The 20,295-nt window shown below is 33.0% G+C and overlaps 1 protein-coding gene across 1 annotated transcript; it reads left to right on the top strand.

Annotated features, from left to right (window-relative positions):
- Positions 1-289: 289 nt before the first annotated feature.
- Positions 290-19,956, top strand: LOC139841449 (uncharacterized). Its single transcript, XM_071831668.1, has 3 exons — positions 290-587; positions 17,501-17,711; positions 19,827-19,956. The coding sequence occupies exons 1-3, from the start codon at positions 290-292 to the stop codon at positions 19,954-19,956; spliced, it is 639 nt and encodes a 212-aa protein (XP_071687769.1).
- Positions 19,957-20,295: the final 339 nt, after the last annotated feature.

A 20,295-nucleotide genomic window follows, 5' to 3' on the forward strand; every position in this document is an offset into this window, starting at 1 on the left:
CCCATAAACAGATGGTCAAAGTGAAAGGACTATTCAAACACTTGAAGTCATGTTGCGTGCATGCGTTATTGACTTTGGTGGAAGTTGGGACTCACACCTACCATTAGTAGAGTTTTCTTACAACAATAGTTATCATTCCTCGATTGGTATGCCACCATATGAAATGTTGTATGGAAGGAAATGTAGAACCCCAATATGTTGGGGTGAGATTGGCCAAAGAGAGATAGGGAGCACAGAAATAGTGCTTCAAACGACGAAAATGATTGATCAAATTCGGGAAAGATTGAGAATGGCCCAAGATCGGCAAAAAATTTATGCCGATAAAAGACGAAGACCTTTAGAATTTCAGGTAGGTGATAAGGTGATGCTCAAGGTGTCACCATGGAAGGGCATTATATGTTTTCGTAAAAGAGGAAAATTGGGTCCCAGATATGTTGGACCATTTGAAATCATTGCAAGAGTCGGAAAAGTAGCTTATCGCTTAGCATTGCCCGAGGAATTGAGTGCAATTCATGATACCTTTCATGTATCACAATTAAGGAAATGTTTGGCGGATGAGGCGATGTATGTGCCTGATGTTATGCGAGGTGTATATAAAATAGCTTTATATTTTAGCAGGAAATACTATTAAATACGATACAATTTTACACAAGATATTTATTTATTTAGAGAATGGATATACTTAAACCTTGCTACAACACTTATAGGCAGTGTACCTAATCGTACAGTAGTGTAGTTTTTAGTAAGTCCGGTTCGTTCCACAGGAAAAATCTTTAAACAAAGCTTAACGCTATATTAGTTTACTTTTATAAAAATACAAATATATATATAAGTAATATTATTATTATAAAGGGGGGTTTTTACCGTTTAATGACCGGTTTGTCGATTTTAAAACTTTAGTCGCAGTTAAAACCAAATGTAAAATAATAAATAAATACAAGACTTAATTTAAAGCGTAAAGTAAATAACGATAATGAAATTGCGAATAATAAAAGTGCGATAAAATAAACTTGCGATAATTAAAAAGTACGATAATTAAAAGTGCAATTAAATACAATAACAATAAAAATGCGATAATTAGAAGTGCAATTAAATATAAAATAAAGGAAATTAAATATGAAATAAAAGAATTATGCTTATTTAAACTTCCGTAACCATGATGTTTGACGTGTTGATTTTAGTTTTATGCCCATGAGTTAATTGTCCTTTGTCCTGGATTATTTAATATGTCCATTTGGTTTTTGTCCATAACAGTCCATCAGTCATAAATATAAAGTGCGAGTGTCCTCGTCAAATTATCCTTATACCCGAAGTTAAATATTCCAACTAATTGGGGACTTAAACTGTAACAAGGTTTTATTACTTTGTTTAATAATTACACCAGAATGTCGACTGAGTATAACCCAAGGTTTTAATACTTTGTTATCAATTATGCCAAGTGTCCTTGTATATAATTTCACCCCTGTTTTAATAATTCTAGTGGCTATTAATCCATTCCCGTGTCCGGTTAAATGAACGATTATTTGTACATATAAATACCCCGCCCATCGTGTCCGATCGAGTGTATATGGTAATTTATAGGGACACCCAATTGTAAATCTTTATATTAACATTAACAAACTATCATTTAGTTAAACAAATATAAAGCCCATTAATACCCCATAGTCTAATTTCCAAAAGTGTCGTTCTTTTGTCCAAACCCCAATTATGGTACAAAGCCTAATTACCCAATTTTAGTAATTAGCCCAACATTATGATTACTTCGGATTAAATAAGCATAATAATAACTTAGCTACGAGACATTAAATTAAAAAGGTTGAACATAACTTACAATGATTAAAAATAGCGTAGCGTTACACGGACAGAATTTCGACTTACACCCTTATAACATTCGCTAACATACCCTTATTATTAGGATTAAAATTAAAATTAAAATTAAAATATAAATTATAAATATAAATATAACGTATATAGATGGATGGATATATTGGATGATAAATTGATCAGAATTCGTTGGGCTTTATAGGGAGTTTCAGTTTTTGGAGCTCCGCGACTCGTGGCCCATTCCTTCTTCAAACTCCGCGAGTCGCGGAGATCGTTTTCACAGCTCACCCACATTTGGCTCTTTGTTAGCCGACGATTTATTTTATAAATATAATATATATATAATTAATATAATTAATTATATATTATATTATATTTATATACATAGTTAACTTGTAATTTTTAGTCCGTTGCGTCGAGCGTTGAGAGTTGACTCTGGTCCCGGTTCCGGATTTTCGAACGTCCTTGCGTACAATTTAATATCTTGTACTTTGCGTTTTGAATCTTGTACTCTTGTAATTTCGAGACGTTTCTTATCAATAATTGGAACCTCTTTGATTGTATTTTGTACTTTTGAGCTTTTTGGTCGTTTGCGTCTTCAATTCATCGAATCTGTCTTTTGTCTTCACCTTTTAATATTTAAACGAATATCACTTGTAAATAGAACAATTGCAACTAAAAGCTTGTCTTTCTTGAGGAATAATGCTATGAAATATATGTTCGTTTTTAGCATTATCAAATATTCCCACACTTGAGCGTTGCTTGTCCTCAAGCAATATAGTCTTGAAATACTAGAATCACTTCTTTATTCTTCACACTTTGTACATCAGTGATTTCTTTACGGCGGTATAAACAATGGTAGTAACGATATGGTTTACAGTCCCACATGACTATAAAATTTAGATCCATTAAGGAAATTGGATCTTTATGAAAACATTTGATCTTTTGAAAATTAAATCTAGCTTTTACCCTAGATAAGTTTTTCGGAATAACCCTTCGCCGGTGTTTGCAAATTATTTTTGTGGGTTTGGTGGGTTTCAGATTTGAAAATTTTAGCTCAAAACTTGCGGTTTTGTGTCACCCACTTGCTAACCTTGTATTAGGAAAGCAACACGTCCAGTTTACTTTTCCCGTATATTACCTTTCGGTAAACTACCGTCCGGTTGTAAAGGAAAACGTTGAACAAGCAACTGTTAAGGCAATGTCCCCTGACATGCTTTTAATTATGGTCTATAACGTGTCAGACGCAATTACTATCCTTGGTAGGAGCAATAGTAAAGCTCACCCTTATAATTTGTAGGTTTGGCACAAGGTCCTGTCTTTGACCACTATGCAACCACCGTTCTTACGGTTGACACCCGATTTGGTTCAGGTGACCTAATGAATTCTAGGTGAATTCCTAGGATTTTACGTTCAATGGTAATGAACGCATTGAAAATGGGTTTTTAGAAAACAAATCGGTTTGTAATTTTGATCAAAATATTTTCTCGTTCAGGCTCGAGTTTAGATATCATTGAATTCCATGAGTTTGTAATTCTCAATCTTTAAGGTTAATCTCAAGGATTGAGTAATATCAGTCTTAAAAGCTGATTTTTAATCTTTAAGGAGATTATCCTTTCTGGGGATCTGATTCATTAGTCTTATCAAGCTAATTTGCACGGTGCCTCCCCATTGTACGAGATAAATCCTTCTCATGGTTAGGATAAATCTGACGACTTGGCGACCCAGTTTAATGCTGAGGTCCGTGGACTTCCTGCTGATTTTAGTGATGACTTTTCTAGATTTTTCGTCAACCTACAGCTAGTCTGGACGACAACTTCCTGACCTAAATCAAGAAGCGCGTTTCTTTTTCGGAAGACTTTACTTCCTTTTAATGATAGAATTGATTCATCGTGTAGATCCATCTCTTCTTTTCTTTCATTGGGTAAATAGTTTAGTTTAGTCCAAAGCAAAAGTATTTTCAGTTATTTGTTACAGATATATGTGATATATGTTTAAGATAACTTGATAAATTTTCCCACACTTGGCTTTTATTTTCCTTTTTATTGTCCTCTATTCCATTTTAAATGAATTTTAACATTTTGGTTTGTTTCTCAATTTATGTCCTTTCCGAGGTAACAATAATTTCGGTGTTAAAACCTAGTTTTATCGTTCATAAATATGTATAAACATGATTTTGAGTTCATTTAATTGAAAATTTTGAAAATTTTTACTAGAATTGGGTAGTCAGTATATAAGACTAGGGCTGTTCTTTATTATCAGAGAGCACTATATTCTAATACAACTACTACTTTACTAGTATTTCTAATGGTAACCAAGTGTATAAAGTAAAAATTTTAAAATCCGAAAGAATTTAACCCCTTCCCACACTTAAGATCTTGCAATGCCCTCATTTGCAAGAAATCAGTAACAATTTAAATTATTGAGGGTGATTTGTGTGAAAATGATTAAATTTTACCAAAGTTTCCAAACATATTTGTGTTTGCTTGCTGAATGATAAATGGTGCATATCATTTGTTCATTCCGTCTTGTTGTTATTTCACATATATTTTGCATCTTGTCGTCAAAATTAGTTGCTTTTGCTGAACTTAATGCCAGTCTTTGAAAATGCGTTGTTTTACCCTGTTGTATACATAAGATAAACTGCAAACATATATACATATTTTTGAAGTTTGTTATATTACCCCACATTCAAAAATTATTAAAATCTAAGAATAAAAGTTAGAAAATTATAAAAACTATTACAATATTAACATAAGTATTAAACGTATCAACATTACAAATTACAAAATAAATAAAACTAAGTAGACTAGGGATGATACTGATACCAGTAGGGGTTCCATGCATAACCATAGGTGCTATAAAATGCTTCGGCTGGGTTATACGTAGGATACGGTGGTTGAATCTCTATAGACCAGGGAGGGAATATGGGCGATGGAGTAGGAATATAGTTTCTACCTATATGTTGGCAATAAGCTATGATTTGGTTTTGATGAACTTGCCAATCTTCAAATGCTCTATGTCTAGCATTTTCATACTCTTGTGAAGCTATAAACCTTTGCATTTCTGCCATTTCATTTCCCCCTCCTACATTACCTTGCTGTTGGTTTCTCTCAACCTGTGGATGTCTACCATGGTATTGTACTGCGGCGTTATTTCGCCTCTTCAAAACTTTCGCACCATGGTATACATTTAAACCTATTGTATCGCGGGGTTCTGGTTCTTCGACTAATAATCCCCCCCGACTTATATCCACACCGAGATATTCAGCAATCAAAGTAATAAATATACCACCTCCTATTATGCTATGCGGTCTCATCCTCCTAACCATAGCTGATAAATAATAACCCACACAATAAGGTATACTTACAGCGCTTTGTGGGTCTCGAATACACATATGGTAAAACAAATCCTGTTCATTTACCTTTTCCTTGTTCTTACCTCTTTATGTAATCGAATTAGCTAAAAACCTATGAATTACTCTTAATTCAGCTCTATCTATATCCAAATAAGAGTAATTTCCCCCTTTGAATCGGTGATGGCTTGTCATTTGACTCCATACACCATGTGTATCAAAATTTTCATCTATCTTTCTACCATTTAGTATCAACCCTCTACAATCGGCAGATGCTAACTCCTCAGGCGTATATATACGTAAAGCCTGAGCCATGTCTAGTAAAGACATGTGGCGCATCGAACCTCCTAACAAAAATCTAATAAAAGATCGATCGGTTAAACTAGCTACCCGATCATTTAATTCTATACTACACAACAATTCTTCACACCATACTTTATATACAGGTCTACGCATGGTGAATAAACGTACCCAGTCGTTAAAAGTAGAATTACCATACCTCTGTGCAAGTAATTCCCTAATTGGCCCGGCCAATTCTACAGCTTCTAATGGTCCCCATTCTATGACCCTAGGTACCTCAACAACTTTAGAATGAAGAGTATGCAAACCCCTTTGGTATTTTGGATAATCTATCCAAAGTCTGTCAAATCTCAGGTTCGGGTGCAAATCTTCCAAGTGCATATCAGAAAATGTCATGACTGGATGAGGTATATCTTGTTTGTAGTAGTTATCCACCTCCTGTTGTTCCGCATTCTCAGCAGGAGCATTGCGAGCTTGGGATGAAGATTCACCCCTTTCAGTCTGCAAAACACATCAAACACAATTTTTGTGCATCCAAATATGCATTAGTGTCAGCAAAATCATCAATCAAAATAATTACAATGACATGATCAATTTATATCAAACTTAAGCTCATTTTCATATTTTCATCAAATCTACACTTTTTCAAATAAGCATATACGAAAATGTTCGCCAAGTTCATAAGCATTCAACTCAAATAACATGTCAAAATAATCATCACTAGCAATTAAACAAGTTTCAAATGGCATTATCTCTCAAAAATCAAGTTCATGAATTTTTAGACTTGAAAAAGTCCACTTTAATTCTCAAAATCATGTTTAGGCTCAAAGTTTGGATCATTTAACTACCTAAAATGTTACACTACTTAATTTAGCAACAATTCATGACAAAAATCGGCCATAACCTATTAATATCAAAAAGCCCCAAATTTGCTCAAGAACACAAACCCTAGATTACTCAAAATTTGAAGTTTAAGGCTTTTAATCATGTTAAATAGCATCAATCTAGGTTATACAAGCATAATACATAAGCAATTGAAGCATAATTACACTAAAAAGCATCAAAATCGAATTGGGTATAAAATTGCTCAAGAACACTAATTTTCGGATTAAATGGTGTTTAGGTGTAGAAATTTACCGTTTTTCTTGAGTAATTCCTTGATAACATCCTTCTTAACATGATTTTAGTAAAAGATTTGATGATTAACGGTTAAAAATTGTGATTTTGGGGGTATTTTCTCGGGTTTTTTCGGGTTTATTTTCGCTGTATGTTTGAGTTGTGGTGTGGACTGATCAGTTCAGCTCGATTTTATTTTTTTCTGTATTTTGGTCCTCCCGCGAGTCGCGGGGTTTGGTAGCCTCAAACACCGCGAGTCGCGGTGTTTGGTTTTTTTTTTTTTTTTTATATAAAATCTTAACTTAATAAACAAATATAAAATAAATTTAAAATTTTGTTTTCCTTTGTTGTTTAGGACGAGGTCGTTTCGGATCGATGTCCTAGTCCGTTCTTCGACAAAATTTTAAAATTTGTCTTTTTCAAGCGATTGTTTTTAAAGCTTAGATTTTTGGGTTTTTTAATATTTTTGGCATACTTTAATTCAATAAGATTAAAAATAATGATAATAAAAGTTCTCGTCCCTCCCTCGGTTAAAGCAATTTCGGTTCAGAGACCTAGTCTTCAACTTACGACGAATTTTAAAAATCATATTTTTAACTTAGCGAAATAAAGTAAATTTTTGTTTTTAAATTCACACAACTTAAATTTAAAATGCATAAAATTCAAAATTAATATTAAAAATTCATACCAAACTTAAATTTTAAAATTCATAAAAATAAAATTCACACCAAACTTAATTTAAATTTTTATATTATAAATTCACACCAAACTTATATTAATTTTTCGAATATTTACAATTTTAAATAAATTGATTTTACAAAGTGTACAATATTAATTTAAAATTTATATATTAATTTTAAAAACATGGTAAAAATAAAATTAAAAATCTTTTTGGCTTTTTATCCCACTTTAATCAATCAAATATTATCAAAAATATACGCCCCTCTTTTCGGTAAAGTAATTTCGGTTCTATGACCTAATTTAACTCATGACGAATTTTTGAAATATTTTGGGTTGATTGATTAAAGATATTTATACCTTAAGAATAAACGTTAAATTTCGCAGTGATGTAATAAATTTTTGTATGATATCAATAATTTCGGTCGCCAAACCTAATTTTATCCAATACCAATTTAATACTTTATAGCGAACAAATTAGCATTTATTATCAAAAGGTTAAAAATAAAAATAAAAAAATAATAACTGTACAGACTTACCTGTGATATAGTATTCTTAGTTATATGATCTATCACATTCATAAGATAGTCGGTTTAATTGGTTTTCCATAGCTACATAGGCGTAACCTCGAGCATTCAGTGTTTTTTCTTCTAAACATATGAACTGTCCGTCTCTGCATAAAGTAACAAATTCGGTATTTGAATAGGTTTGATTATTTGAACATTTACCTCCATGTGACCATTTTCCGCATTTGTGACATCTTTCTAGGTGTCGTGCTCTTCTTTTCGCTGCGGATTTTGATTTTCCTTTACCAAATTGTGACTTATTATCTTCGCATCTGGATTCTTTTCTTACTCCGTCCAATCTTTCTCTGATTACTGATACTATTTCACTCGGAAGTGTGTCATTATTACGTTTAGTGATCAAAGCGTGTAGCATTAGACCATGGTTTAGTTCACAGGCAGTCTTCATTTCCTAAAAAAATAAAAATTCAGAATGGGGGGAGAAGACTAGTTCTTTAAGGTCTGCTAGGGAAAGACCGTTCGGGTTCCATTTTTGAGAACTACACGAAAACAGACAATCTAACTCTAACAGAAATACATAAACCCCTTATACTTAGTTAGCTGTGGTATCGAAATTGTGATTAACTTCATTGTCTTCTTCCATCGGACCATGTATGTAATGTTTAACTCTGTGACCATTAACTTTAAATTCAATCCCATTTGAATTTATTAATTCTATCGTTCCGTATGGGAAAACTCTTTTGACTATGAATGGTCCAGACCATCTTGATTTCAATTTTCCAGGAAATAGCTTGAATCGTGAATTGAAAAGAAGAACTCTGTCTCCTTCTTTAAATTCTTTTGAACTTCTGATTCTTTTATCATGCCATTTCTTCGTTCTTTCTTTATAGATTAATGAATTTTCGTATGCTTCATGTCTTAATTCTTCTAATTCATTTAGTTGACTTAATCGTAGACGTTCAGCTTCATGTAAATCAAGATTACATGTCTTCAAAGCCCAAAATGCTTTGTGTTCAATTTCTACTGGAAGATGACATGCTTTTCCGTAAACGAGTCTAAAAGGTGTGGTTCCAATTGGAGTTTTGTAGGCTATTCTAAAAGCCCAGAGTGCATCCTCCAATTTAATGGACCATTCCTTCGGATTTGATCCTACGGTTTTCTCTAGAATACGTTTTAAAGCTCGGTTGGTATTTTCAACTTGTCCACTTGTTTGTGGATGATATGCGGTGGAGATTTTATGAGTTACTCCATATCTTTTAAGAACTTTCTCAAGTTGATTATTACAGAAATGAGTACCCCGATCACTTATTAAAGCTTTCGGTGTTCCAAACCTTGCAAAAAGACGTTTTAAAAAGTTGACTACAACTCGTGCATCGTTAGTTGGGAGAGCTTGTGCTTCCGCCTATTTAGATACATAATCAATGGCTACGAGAATATAGAGATTATTATGAGATTTTGGAAATGGACCCATAAAGTCAATACCCCAAATGTCAAATACTTCACATACTTGGATGACATTTTGTGGCATTTCATCACGTTGACTTATTTTTCCGGCCCTTTGACAAGCATCACAGGATTTGCAAAGAAGGTGTGCGTCTTTGTAAATTGTAGGCCAATAGAATCCAGCTTCGTAAACTTTTCTTGCTGTTAGTTGAGGCCCATAGTGCCCTCCTGTTGGTCCTGTGTGACAATGGTTTAAAATTTTACTAGCTTCATCTCCAAATACACATCGGCGTATTATTCCATCGGGACAACTTTTAAACAGATGTGGATCTTCCCAGAAATAGTGTTTTATATCACTGAAGAATTTCTTTCGTTTTTGGTACGATAATCCTTTTTCAATGAATCCACATACTAAATAGTTTGCATAGTCTGCAAACCATGGGATTTCATTATAATCTATCTTCAATAGATATTCATCAGGAAATTTGTCTTGTATGGCCGATTCATTTAGAACTTCTAATTCGGGATTTTCAAGACGAGAAAGATGATCAGCGGCGAGATTTTCTTCTCCTCTTTTATCTCGGATTTCAATATCAAACTCTTGTAAGAGTAAGATCCAACGGATTAATCTTGGTTTAGCATCTTGTTTCGAAAATAGGTATCTAAGAGCAGAATGGTCGGTATAGACCACCGTTTTAGCTAGAACGAGATATGACCGAAATTTGTCAAAAGTAAAGATAATAGCAAGGAGTTCTTTTTCAGTAGTTGTGTAATTCGTTTGTGCTCCTTGTAACGTCTTACTGGCATAATATATAGGTTGAAATCGTTTTTCAATCCTTTGTCCTAAAACGGCTCCCATTGCAAAATTACTTGCATCGCACATTAATTCAAACGGTAGATTCCAATTTGGTGTTATCATGATCGGCGCATTAGTGAGTTTCTCTTTAAGAATATTAAAAGATTTGATACATTCATCTGAAAAGATGAATGGAGCATCCTTTTCTAGGAGTTTATTCATAGGAGTGGCAATTTTAGAAAAATCTTTTATGAAACGTCGGTAAAAACCGGCATGCCCTAGAAAACTCCTAACTCCTCTAACATTGGTGGGATGTGGAAGTTTAGCAATTACATCTACTTTAGCTCTATCCACTTCAATTCCTTCTTTTGAAATTTTATGTCCAAGAACGATGCCTTCTTTAACCATGAAATGGCATTTCTCCCAATTAAGTACTAGATTTGATTGTTCGTATCTAATAAGCATTCGTTCCAAATTAGCTAGACATGATTCAAATGTATCACCGAAGACTGAAAAGTCATCCATGAAAACTTCCATGCATTCTTCTATCATGTCATGAAAAATCGCCATCATACACCTTTGAAAGGTTGCAGGGGCGTTGTAAAGTCCAAATGGCATGCGTTTGTAAGCAAAAGTACCATAAGGGCACGTGAATGTGGTTTTCTCTTGATCTTCGGGTGCTATTGGAATTTGAAAATATCCGGAAAATCCATCTAGAAAACAATAGTAACTATTTCCGGCTAATCTTTCCAACATTTGATCAATGAAAGGTAAGGGAAAGTGATCTTTTCTGGTGGCGTCATTTAATTTTCTATAATCAATACACACACGCCATCCTGTTACAGTCCTAGTAGGAATAAGCTCATTTTTCTCATTTGTAATGACAGTCATGCCACCCTTCTTAGGCATGCATTGAATTGGGCTTACCCATGGACTATCAGAGATTGGATATATCAAACCTGCATCTAGCAGTTTAATAATCTCTTTCTTAACTACATCTTGCATATTAGGATTTAGTCTTCGTTGGCGTTGCACATACGTTTTATGACCTTCTTCCATAAGGATTTTATGTGTGCAATACGATGGACTTATTCCTTTAATATCATGAATCTTCCATGTAATGGCTGGTTTATGAGCTTTCAACACAGAAATGAGTTGTGATTTCTCATTTTCAGTAAGAGAAGACGATATTATTACAGGTAATTCAGATTCACCATGTAAATAAGCGTATTCCAAATGGTTTGGAAGTGGCTTTAACTCTAATTTCGGAGGTTCTTCTATTGATGATTTATATCTATATCTGTCTTCTTCTTTTAGCATTTGAATTTCTTCTGTTGTTGGTTCATATCCATTAGCTATTAGTGTAGCTAACATTTCAGCTTCATCAATTGGTTCATTACCTTCTCCTAAAGAACATTCTCCTGTTCCTTGTAATTCTGGAAATTCTTCTAATAATTCTGCATGTGCATCTATAGTTTGAATATAATAACATGTATCATCTGCAGATTGCGGTTGTTGTATTGCTTTATCAACTGAAAAGGTAACACTCTCATCCTCTATACTTAGGGTCAGTTTCTTACCGAATACGTCTATCATTGCTTTAGCCGTGTTTAAGAATGGTCTTCCTAATATGAGAGGAACTTGAGAATCTTCTTCCATGTCCAGAACAACAAAATCTACTGGAAATACTAAAGTACCAACTTTAACTAGCATGTTCTCCATTATCCCTCTAGGATATTTTATTGATCGATCAGCTAGTTGTATACTTATTCTAGTTGGTTTCAATTCTCCAAGGTCTAGTTTAGCGTATAGTGAATACGACATTAAATTTATACTAGCACCTAAGTCTGCCAATGCTTCTATTGAACTAAGACTACCCAGAAAACATGGAATTGTGAAACTCCCTGGATCAGATAATTTTTCTGGTATCTTATTCAACAGCACTGCTGAACAATTAGCATTCATGGTAACAGCCGAGAGTTCTTCCATTTTCTTTCTATTTGAGATTAGATCTTTCAAGAATTTAGCATATCTAGGCATTCCTGAAATCACATCAATGAAAGGAAGATTTACATTTATCTGTTTAAACATATCCAAGAATTTGGATTGCTCGGCTTCAAGTTTCTCTTTCTTCATTTTACTCGGGTAAGGAAGAGGTGGTTGGTATGGTTTAACATAAGGTTTATCCTTAATTGTGTTATCTTCATTAACCTTTTCAACTACCGGTTCTTTTTCCTTATCTTGATTAGGTTGTGGTTCTTCTGGAGTAGGAATAGCTTCATCAGAAGTTACAGGTATTTCAGGTGGTTTAAGTGTTGTACCACTTCTTGTGGTAATAGCTTTAGCTGTTTCATTCCGGGGGTTAGTATTTGTATCACTAGGTAGACTTCCCGGTTTTCTTTCACCTATTAACCTTGCTAGGTTACTTACTTCTTGTTCCAAATTTTGAATAGAAGCTTGTTGATTTCTAAATGCTTGAGCATTTTGTTCATTAGTTTGTTTCTGAGATGTGAAAAACTGCATTTGAGTTTCAACTAGCTTCGTCATCATATCTTCTAAATTCGGATTTTTATCATCGGTTTGTTGTGGTGGTTTGTTTTGAAAATTAGGTCTTTGCTGGTTGTAAGTATTATTGGATACTTGTTGATTGCTAGAACCTTGTTGGTTGTTGTATGGAATATTTCTGTTATAATTCTGGTTTTGATTGTAAATCGGTCTTGGCGGTTGATAATTATTCTGATAATTATTTCCAGGCCTTTGGTTTATGTATGAAATATTCTCTCTTTGTTCCATTGTTAATTCAATACTGAGACAATCTTTTGTCAAATGTGGTCCTCCACACTGCTCACAACTAATTCGTATTGAGTGAATATCTTTAGTCATCTTTTCCATTCGTCTCTCGACAGCATCTATCTTTGCGGAAATGGAATCTAAGTCATGGCTAGAATCAGCTCTAGCTGCTTTAGATGATCTAACGATATCTTTTTCTTGGTGCCACTCATGTGAGTGGGAAGCAGTGTTATAAATAATTTTGTAAGCATCAGTTTCTGTTTTCTTCATAATAGAACCACCAGCTGCTATATCTATGTCTTTTCTTGTAGTGATGTCGCATCCTTGGTAGAATATTTGTACTATTTGACAGGTATCTAAACCATGTTGCGGACATCCTCTCAATAACTTTCCAAATCTTGTCCAAGCCTCATATAGAGTTTCATTTGGCTTCTGTGTGAATGTAACAATTTCTCCTTGAAGTCTTACGGCTTTAGATGCAGGAAAGAATTGTTTAAGAAATTTTTCAACTAAAACATCCCATGTATCGATCGCCCCTTCAGGTAACGATTCCAACCAATCTTTGGCTTCTCCCTTTAAAGTCCAGGGAAATAACATGAGATATATCTGTTCATCCTCTACTTCTCTTATTTTAAATAGAGTGCAGATCCTATTAAAGGTACGAAGATGTTCATTTGGATCTTCCTTTGGCGCACCACTAAATTGGCATTGATTAGTCACCATGTGTAGAATTTGTCCTTTGATTTCATAATCTGGCGCATTAATGTCTGGATGAGTAATTGCGTGACCTTGGCTAGTGCGTTTAGCTCTCATTCGGTCTTCCATACTTAAAGGTTTCAGATTCTCCATAATTGAATTTATTGAATCGGAATCACTAGAGGATTCTAATTTAATGGTTCGTTCCTCAACAATCTCTGTTTGAATGATTGGTGGTTCCGGAGGAAAATTTAATGGTTTGGGATCTATGAATCGTCCCTGAATATTCTCCGGATTCTCAATTGTGAGGTCGGGTTCAAAAAATGGATTATCGGAAATTTGAACTGGAGTACTTGGTCGACTAGATGACGATTCTAAAGAAAAATCAACGGCGGTAATATTTGCTAAATGTCTTGATCTAGTTACAGGTGGTGAACGTACAAAAGGTGGTGAACGTCTTGCTCGGTGCATTCACTGAATATCCTATTAGTTTTTAAAAGGAAAGAAAAATTATATAAGTTATCCAATCAATAGACTTTTCTGATTTTGCCCACGTTTCGAATAGCCAAAAGATGCAGCAGAGGGGCAGGATTCGTTTGGTCTCAATATAATTGAGGACTGTTTGGCTCCAATAACCCGGTCCACGTACAAATCCAACTATTACTACGAACCAGAAAATTTTGATGTCTATCAATTTAACTACTTAAAATAAATTTTCGTAATTTTAAGAAATTTAGATAAGAAGTAGAATAAAAATCTATGTCCTAAAAACTAGAATGACGAGAAATAAGAAAGAAAAAGAGCGTGTCGGAAAAAGATCGAAAAATAAAAGATCGAAAAAATAAAAGGCGTCGAAAAATAAGAAATAAAAAGAGTGACTTATAGAACTTAAAAACACTAGACTAACCCAACCTTATTACTATCACTAACTTAAAATTATAATCGCAAATTGAGATTACTAATTGGAATGATAATTGATACATAGTAAAAGGTGTCTAAAAATATTAAAGCTTACAAGAAAAACTATATCCCAAATGGCAATAACTTAAAAAGAAACTAAAACTTAAAAAGGCGTCGCAAAATTCGAAAGTACCTAAATCTTAGTCTAAAGAAAAAGCACTTAAGGAATTCTACGGCAAAGTCTAAAAATCTAGAAGTAAAAATAACTATGGCAAAAACTAAGTTTAAAACTAAATATGAGCTAAAAATACAAAAAAATACGCTAAAATAATTAAAAAGGGACAAAATATAAAAATATACAAAAAGTTGTAAAAATTACAATTTTTATAAAAATATTATTTTTATATTATTTGTTTTATAAAACTATTAATTTTAAAATTTAATTAAACTAAATAAACTAAATTTAAAAATTAAATAAATTAACTAAACTTAATAATAAATTAACAAAACTAATTAGGGTTTTTAATTATTAATAATAATAATAATTACGTAATGATGCAGATTAGGGTTTCTGGTCACGTGTCAGAGAGAACTCCGCAAGTCGTGGTTCTCGAAGCTGGAAAACTCCGCGAGTCGCGGGGTTTTAAATTTCAGACGTGTACCAGGCTAAAATCGTGCGTTTCAGTTTTTTTTTTTTTTATATTATGTTTTCTGTTTTAAAATCTAAAATATTTATATAATAAAAACTTATATTTAAAAACTAAAATAAAAATAGAACTACTTTGTAATTTTAAAAATATCTTAAAAATAGATTTATATATATTTTAATAATTTTTTTTAAATAAAAATATTTAAATAAAACTTATGTTTTTATAAAATAAAAATAAAGAAACTTTATAAAACTTAAATATTTGACAAAATCTTAAAAAAATATATAAATTTTTGTTTTCTTTTTATATTTTTGAATAATAAAAAACGTATTTTTACAAAAGTGAATTTTAATAAAAGTAAACTAAAACTAAAAATCTTTTTTTTTTAATATTTAGCGTTGCGCTTTCGGCGTTTAAGAGTTCCCCGGCAACGGCGCCAAAAATAACTTGATGTTATGCGAGGTGTATATAAAATAGCTTTATATTTTAGCAGGAAATACTATTAAATACGATACAATTTTACACAAGATATTTATTTATTTAGAGAATGGATATGCTTAAACCTTGCTACAACACTTATAGGCAGTGTACCTAATCGTACAGTAGTGTAGTTTTTAGTAAGTCCGGTTCGTTCCACAGGGAAAATCTTTAAACAAAGCTTAACGCTATATTAGTTTACTTTTATAAAAATACAAATATATATATAAGTAATATTATTATTATAAAGGGGGGTTTTTACCGTTTAATGACCGGTTTGTCGATTTTAAAACTTTAGTCGCAGTTAAAACCAAATGTAAAATAATAAATAAATACAAGACTTAATTTAAAGCGTAAAGTAAATAACGATAATGAAATTGCGAATAATAAAAGTGCGATAAAATAAACTTGCGATAATTAAAAAGTACGATAATTAAAAGTGCAATTAAATACAATAACAATAAAAATGCGATAATTAGAAGTGCAATTAAATATAAAATAAAGGAAATTAAATATGAAATAAAAGAATTATGCTTATTTAAACTTCCGTAACCATGATGTTTGACGTATTGATTTTAGTTTTATGCCCATGGGTTAATTGTCCTTTGTCCTGGATTATTTAATATGTCTGTCTGGTTTTTGTCCATAACAGTCCATCAGTCATAAATATAAAGTGCGAGTGTCCTCGTCAAATTATCCTTATACCCGAAGTTAAATATTCCAACTAATTGAGGACTTAAACTGTAACAAGGTTTTATTACTTTGTTTAATAATTACACCAGAATGTCGACTGAGTGTAACCCAAGGTTTTAATACTTTGTTATCAATTATGCCAAGTGTCCTTGTACATAATTTCACCCCTGTTTTAATAATTCTAGTGGCTATTAATCCATTCCCGTATCCGGTTAAATGAACGATTATTTGTACATATAAATACCTCGCCCATCGTGTCCGATCGAGTGTATATGGTAATTTATAGGGACGCCCAATTGTAAATCTTTATATTAACATTAACAAACTATCATTTAGTTAAACAAATATAAAGCCCATTAATAGCCCATAGTCTAATTTCCACAAGTGTCGTTCTTTTGTCCAAACCCCAATTATGGTACAAAGCCCAATTACCCAATTTTAGTAATTAGCCCAACATCATGATTACTTCGGATTAAATAAGCATAATAATAACTTAGCTACGAGACATTAAATTAAAAAGGTTGAACATAACTTACAATGATTAAAAATAGCGTAGCGTTACACGGACAGAATTTCGACTTACACCCTTACAACATTCGCTAACATACCCTTATTATTAGGATTAAAATTAAAATTAAGATTAAAATATAAATTATAAATATAAATATAACGTATATAGATGGATGGATATATTGGATGATAAATTGATCAAAATTCATTGGGCTTTATAGGGAGTTTCAGTTTTTGGGGCTCCGCGACTCGCGGCCCATTCCTTCTTCAAACTCCGCGAGTCGCGGAGATCGTTTTCACAGCTCACCCACATTTGGCTCTTTGTTTGCCAATGATTTATTTTATAAATATAATATATATATAATTAATATAATTAATTATATATTATATTATATTTATATACATAGTTAACTTGTAATTTTTAGTCCGTTGCGTCGAGCGTTGAGAGTTGACTCTGGTCCCGGTTCCGGATTTTCGAACGTCCTTGCGTACAATTTAATATCTTGTACTTTGCGTTTTGAATCTTATACTCTTGTAATTTCGAGATGTTTCTTATCAATAATTGGAACCTCTTTGATTGTATTTTGTACTTTTGAGCTTTTTGGCGTTTGCGTCTTCAATTCGTCGAATCTGTCTTTTGTCTTCACCTTTTAATATTTAAACGAAAATCACTTGTAAATAGAAAAATTGCAACTAAAAGCTTGTCTTTCTTGAGGAATAATGCTATGAAATATATGTTCGTTTTTAGCATTATTAGTGCCACTTAACGAGATTGATATTGATGAAAAATTAAGATATGCAGAGGAACCGATAAAAATATTAGATCAAAGGACTAAGCAATTAAGAAACAAGATTGTGACACTGTTGAAGGTGCAATGGAAATATAGGAAAGGTTCTGAATGTACTTGGGAACCTGAGGACAGGGTATTGAAGTTTTATCCAGCGTTGCATCAAGAGTGGTTCGCGAGGACGCGAACAGTTTAACGGGGGGAGAGTTGTGATGCTCCAACTTTTAAGGTAAATTTATTTACTCTTTTTGGTATGTTTATTATACAAAATTATATTGATTGAGTTAAGTGTTGGTTAAGAAGGATTAACCTTGCAAAGTTAAGACTTTAGGAAAGGACCACCTAAATTATGAAAAGATAGGGAAGGACCAAAATTGCCAAATGGTGAAAGTTATGGTATAAGTGAATGAGCTAGATGTTTCTAGTTCATTTGAGATGTGTAAAAAAAAGTGAAATAAATAGATAGAGAGTAGAGAAAGAACAAGAGTGGAAAATCAAGAATTAGGGTTTCCAATATCTATGATCTAAAGTCCATATAAATCAAAGTTTGGAGCAATTAAGTGTAAAATCATCATAAAATGAGCAAGAACATATTCATATTCTTCATCTTTTGTTTCCAAGTCAAGTTAACTTTGAGGAATAATTCAAGGTATGTTCATATACTTGAAGTTTATTAAGATTTATGTTTAGAGTATGTTTAGTTCATGATTTTGAGTGAAAGTTATAGTTTTGAGATGTTTTGAGTTAAAAATCACCTTATGCACATAAGGTTCTTGATGAAATGCTTAAGAGAAATTTAAAGTATGTATTTGCTAATACAAATGAATGAGTCTTGTAAGAAAAAGGGATTTTGGGTAAGCTTTGGTATGACAAGAAACTAGGATTGGTTAATTAAAGTGTAAGTAATAAGCAAGTGATTAATGAGATTAGCATGTTTATAGATGCTAATCAAAGAAAGGAAGTTGGAAGCATTCAAAGTGTAGCTCAAGATTAAGGTGAGTTGTATGGGGGTAATTTGGGCGGGAATGATATGGTTGTAGGTAGTCCAGATTGCAACCGTGCAAGAGGATTCCTATAATCATACGGGTGTAGAACATTTCTATGTTATGATGTTATGATGTTCATAGGGTAAGTTGGATGATGCAAGTGGTAAGACTTCGGTCAAACCCTTGTACGTTTGATGATGCATGTGGGGAGACTTCGGTCAAACCCTTGTACGCTTAATGATGCAAGTAGTGAGACTTCGTTCAAACTCTTGTACGTTTGATAACGCAAGTGGGGAGACTTCGGTCAAACCCTTGTAAAAGTGATGATGCAAGTGGTGCGACTTCGATCAACCCTTGTATGGTTATCGTTCGGATCCGAATAAGACAATGACACCCTATGAGTTAAGTATGATGTGATGTTATGTAAGCCTAATTACTTTCTATACACTCACTAAGCATTATGCTTACCCAATTTTGTTTATGTTGATGGTCTATAGGTTCGAGCAAGCATAGGGAGGGTAAGGCCCCGGAGTAGAAGTAGTGGAGCATTTGGCGCGTTGTAAGTATTATGCAAGTCTCTTTTGATTATAGCTCATGCAACCGCTTGTGAGACGCCTTGTGTTTAATTATGTATTGTGTAAGTTGTGTGTTTAAGACAAGGGATTTGTAACGAAGATTAAGATTGTTACGTCTTTTATTTTGTCTAAACGAAGGTTAATGTGAACGAATATATATATATATATATATATATATATATATATATATATATATATATATATATATATATATATATATGTATCATGGAAACGCTTGGCTAAATTGCCAAGTCGCAGGTTTGGAAAGATGGGATATGTTTTGAATGTTAAAGAACAAAGTTTAGTGGTTTTCGTAATGGGTTAGGTGTCAAAATGGACTTAACACTAAATGATGGTAGTAATCATTTAAATTGTCAAAAATGTCGGTTTTTCACATGTGTTGGAGTGTTTTATAAGTGATTTTTATGATGTATTAAATGGGGTTGTTTAAAATGAGTTAAAGGGCTTAAAAACAAGGAAAAACGGACCTGAAGGGTGCGCGTCGTGCACAATAAAGTGTGCTCCGCGCACAGGCATGAAATTTGATCATAAAAATAACGAAAGTACTGTATCACTGCGCGCCACGCACTGTAGCGCGCACTGTAGCAAAAAAAAAAAAATTCTTCGGTTGGAATTAAGGGCGTCTCAAATACCTTTGGCAATATTCATCATTTTTGTATAATAGATAGTATAGTAATTATATTATATAATTTGTTTGTATAAAGGTTATTTGAAGTTAAAGGATATTTAACGAAATTTTCACAATCGGCAGAGGCACAATTAGGACTTTACATGATTGATGTTACAAAACATTTCTTGACCGATGCGGTTGCAAAACACAAAACCAAAAGATAATTCTTAACAGAATTATCAAAGTACAACATAAAGATTATCACCACTTAGAATAACATATTCTAAATATGTCACCTCGGCACATGTTGAACAACCAGCTGAAATCATATGGTACAACTTCCCCGTTCAGCTTTTCCGGAAGTTCCTTCAGCTATCAACATCATTTTCCACCACACAACTTGTATCAACGTCAAACCAATGTCCATGTGCAAATGTGAAACCGCTAACGAATATATCTTTCCATGGTGGCGCGGACACACCGTGAGGATGACATGAATTTAGAGGAACTAGTCATTCTCCATAACACTGGAGACATCATGAGCGCCTTTGGAGCCATTTTCC

Source organism: Rutidosis leptorrhynchoides, chromosome 1 (assembly GCF_046630445.1).
Source record: "Rutidosis leptorrhynchoides isolate AG116_Rl617_1_P2 chromosome 1, CSIRO_AGI_Rlap_v1, whole genome shotgun sequence".
NCBI classification, from domain to species: Eukaryota; Viridiplantae; Streptophyta; class Magnoliopsida; order Asterales; family Asteraceae; genus Rutidosis; species Rutidosis leptorrhynchoides.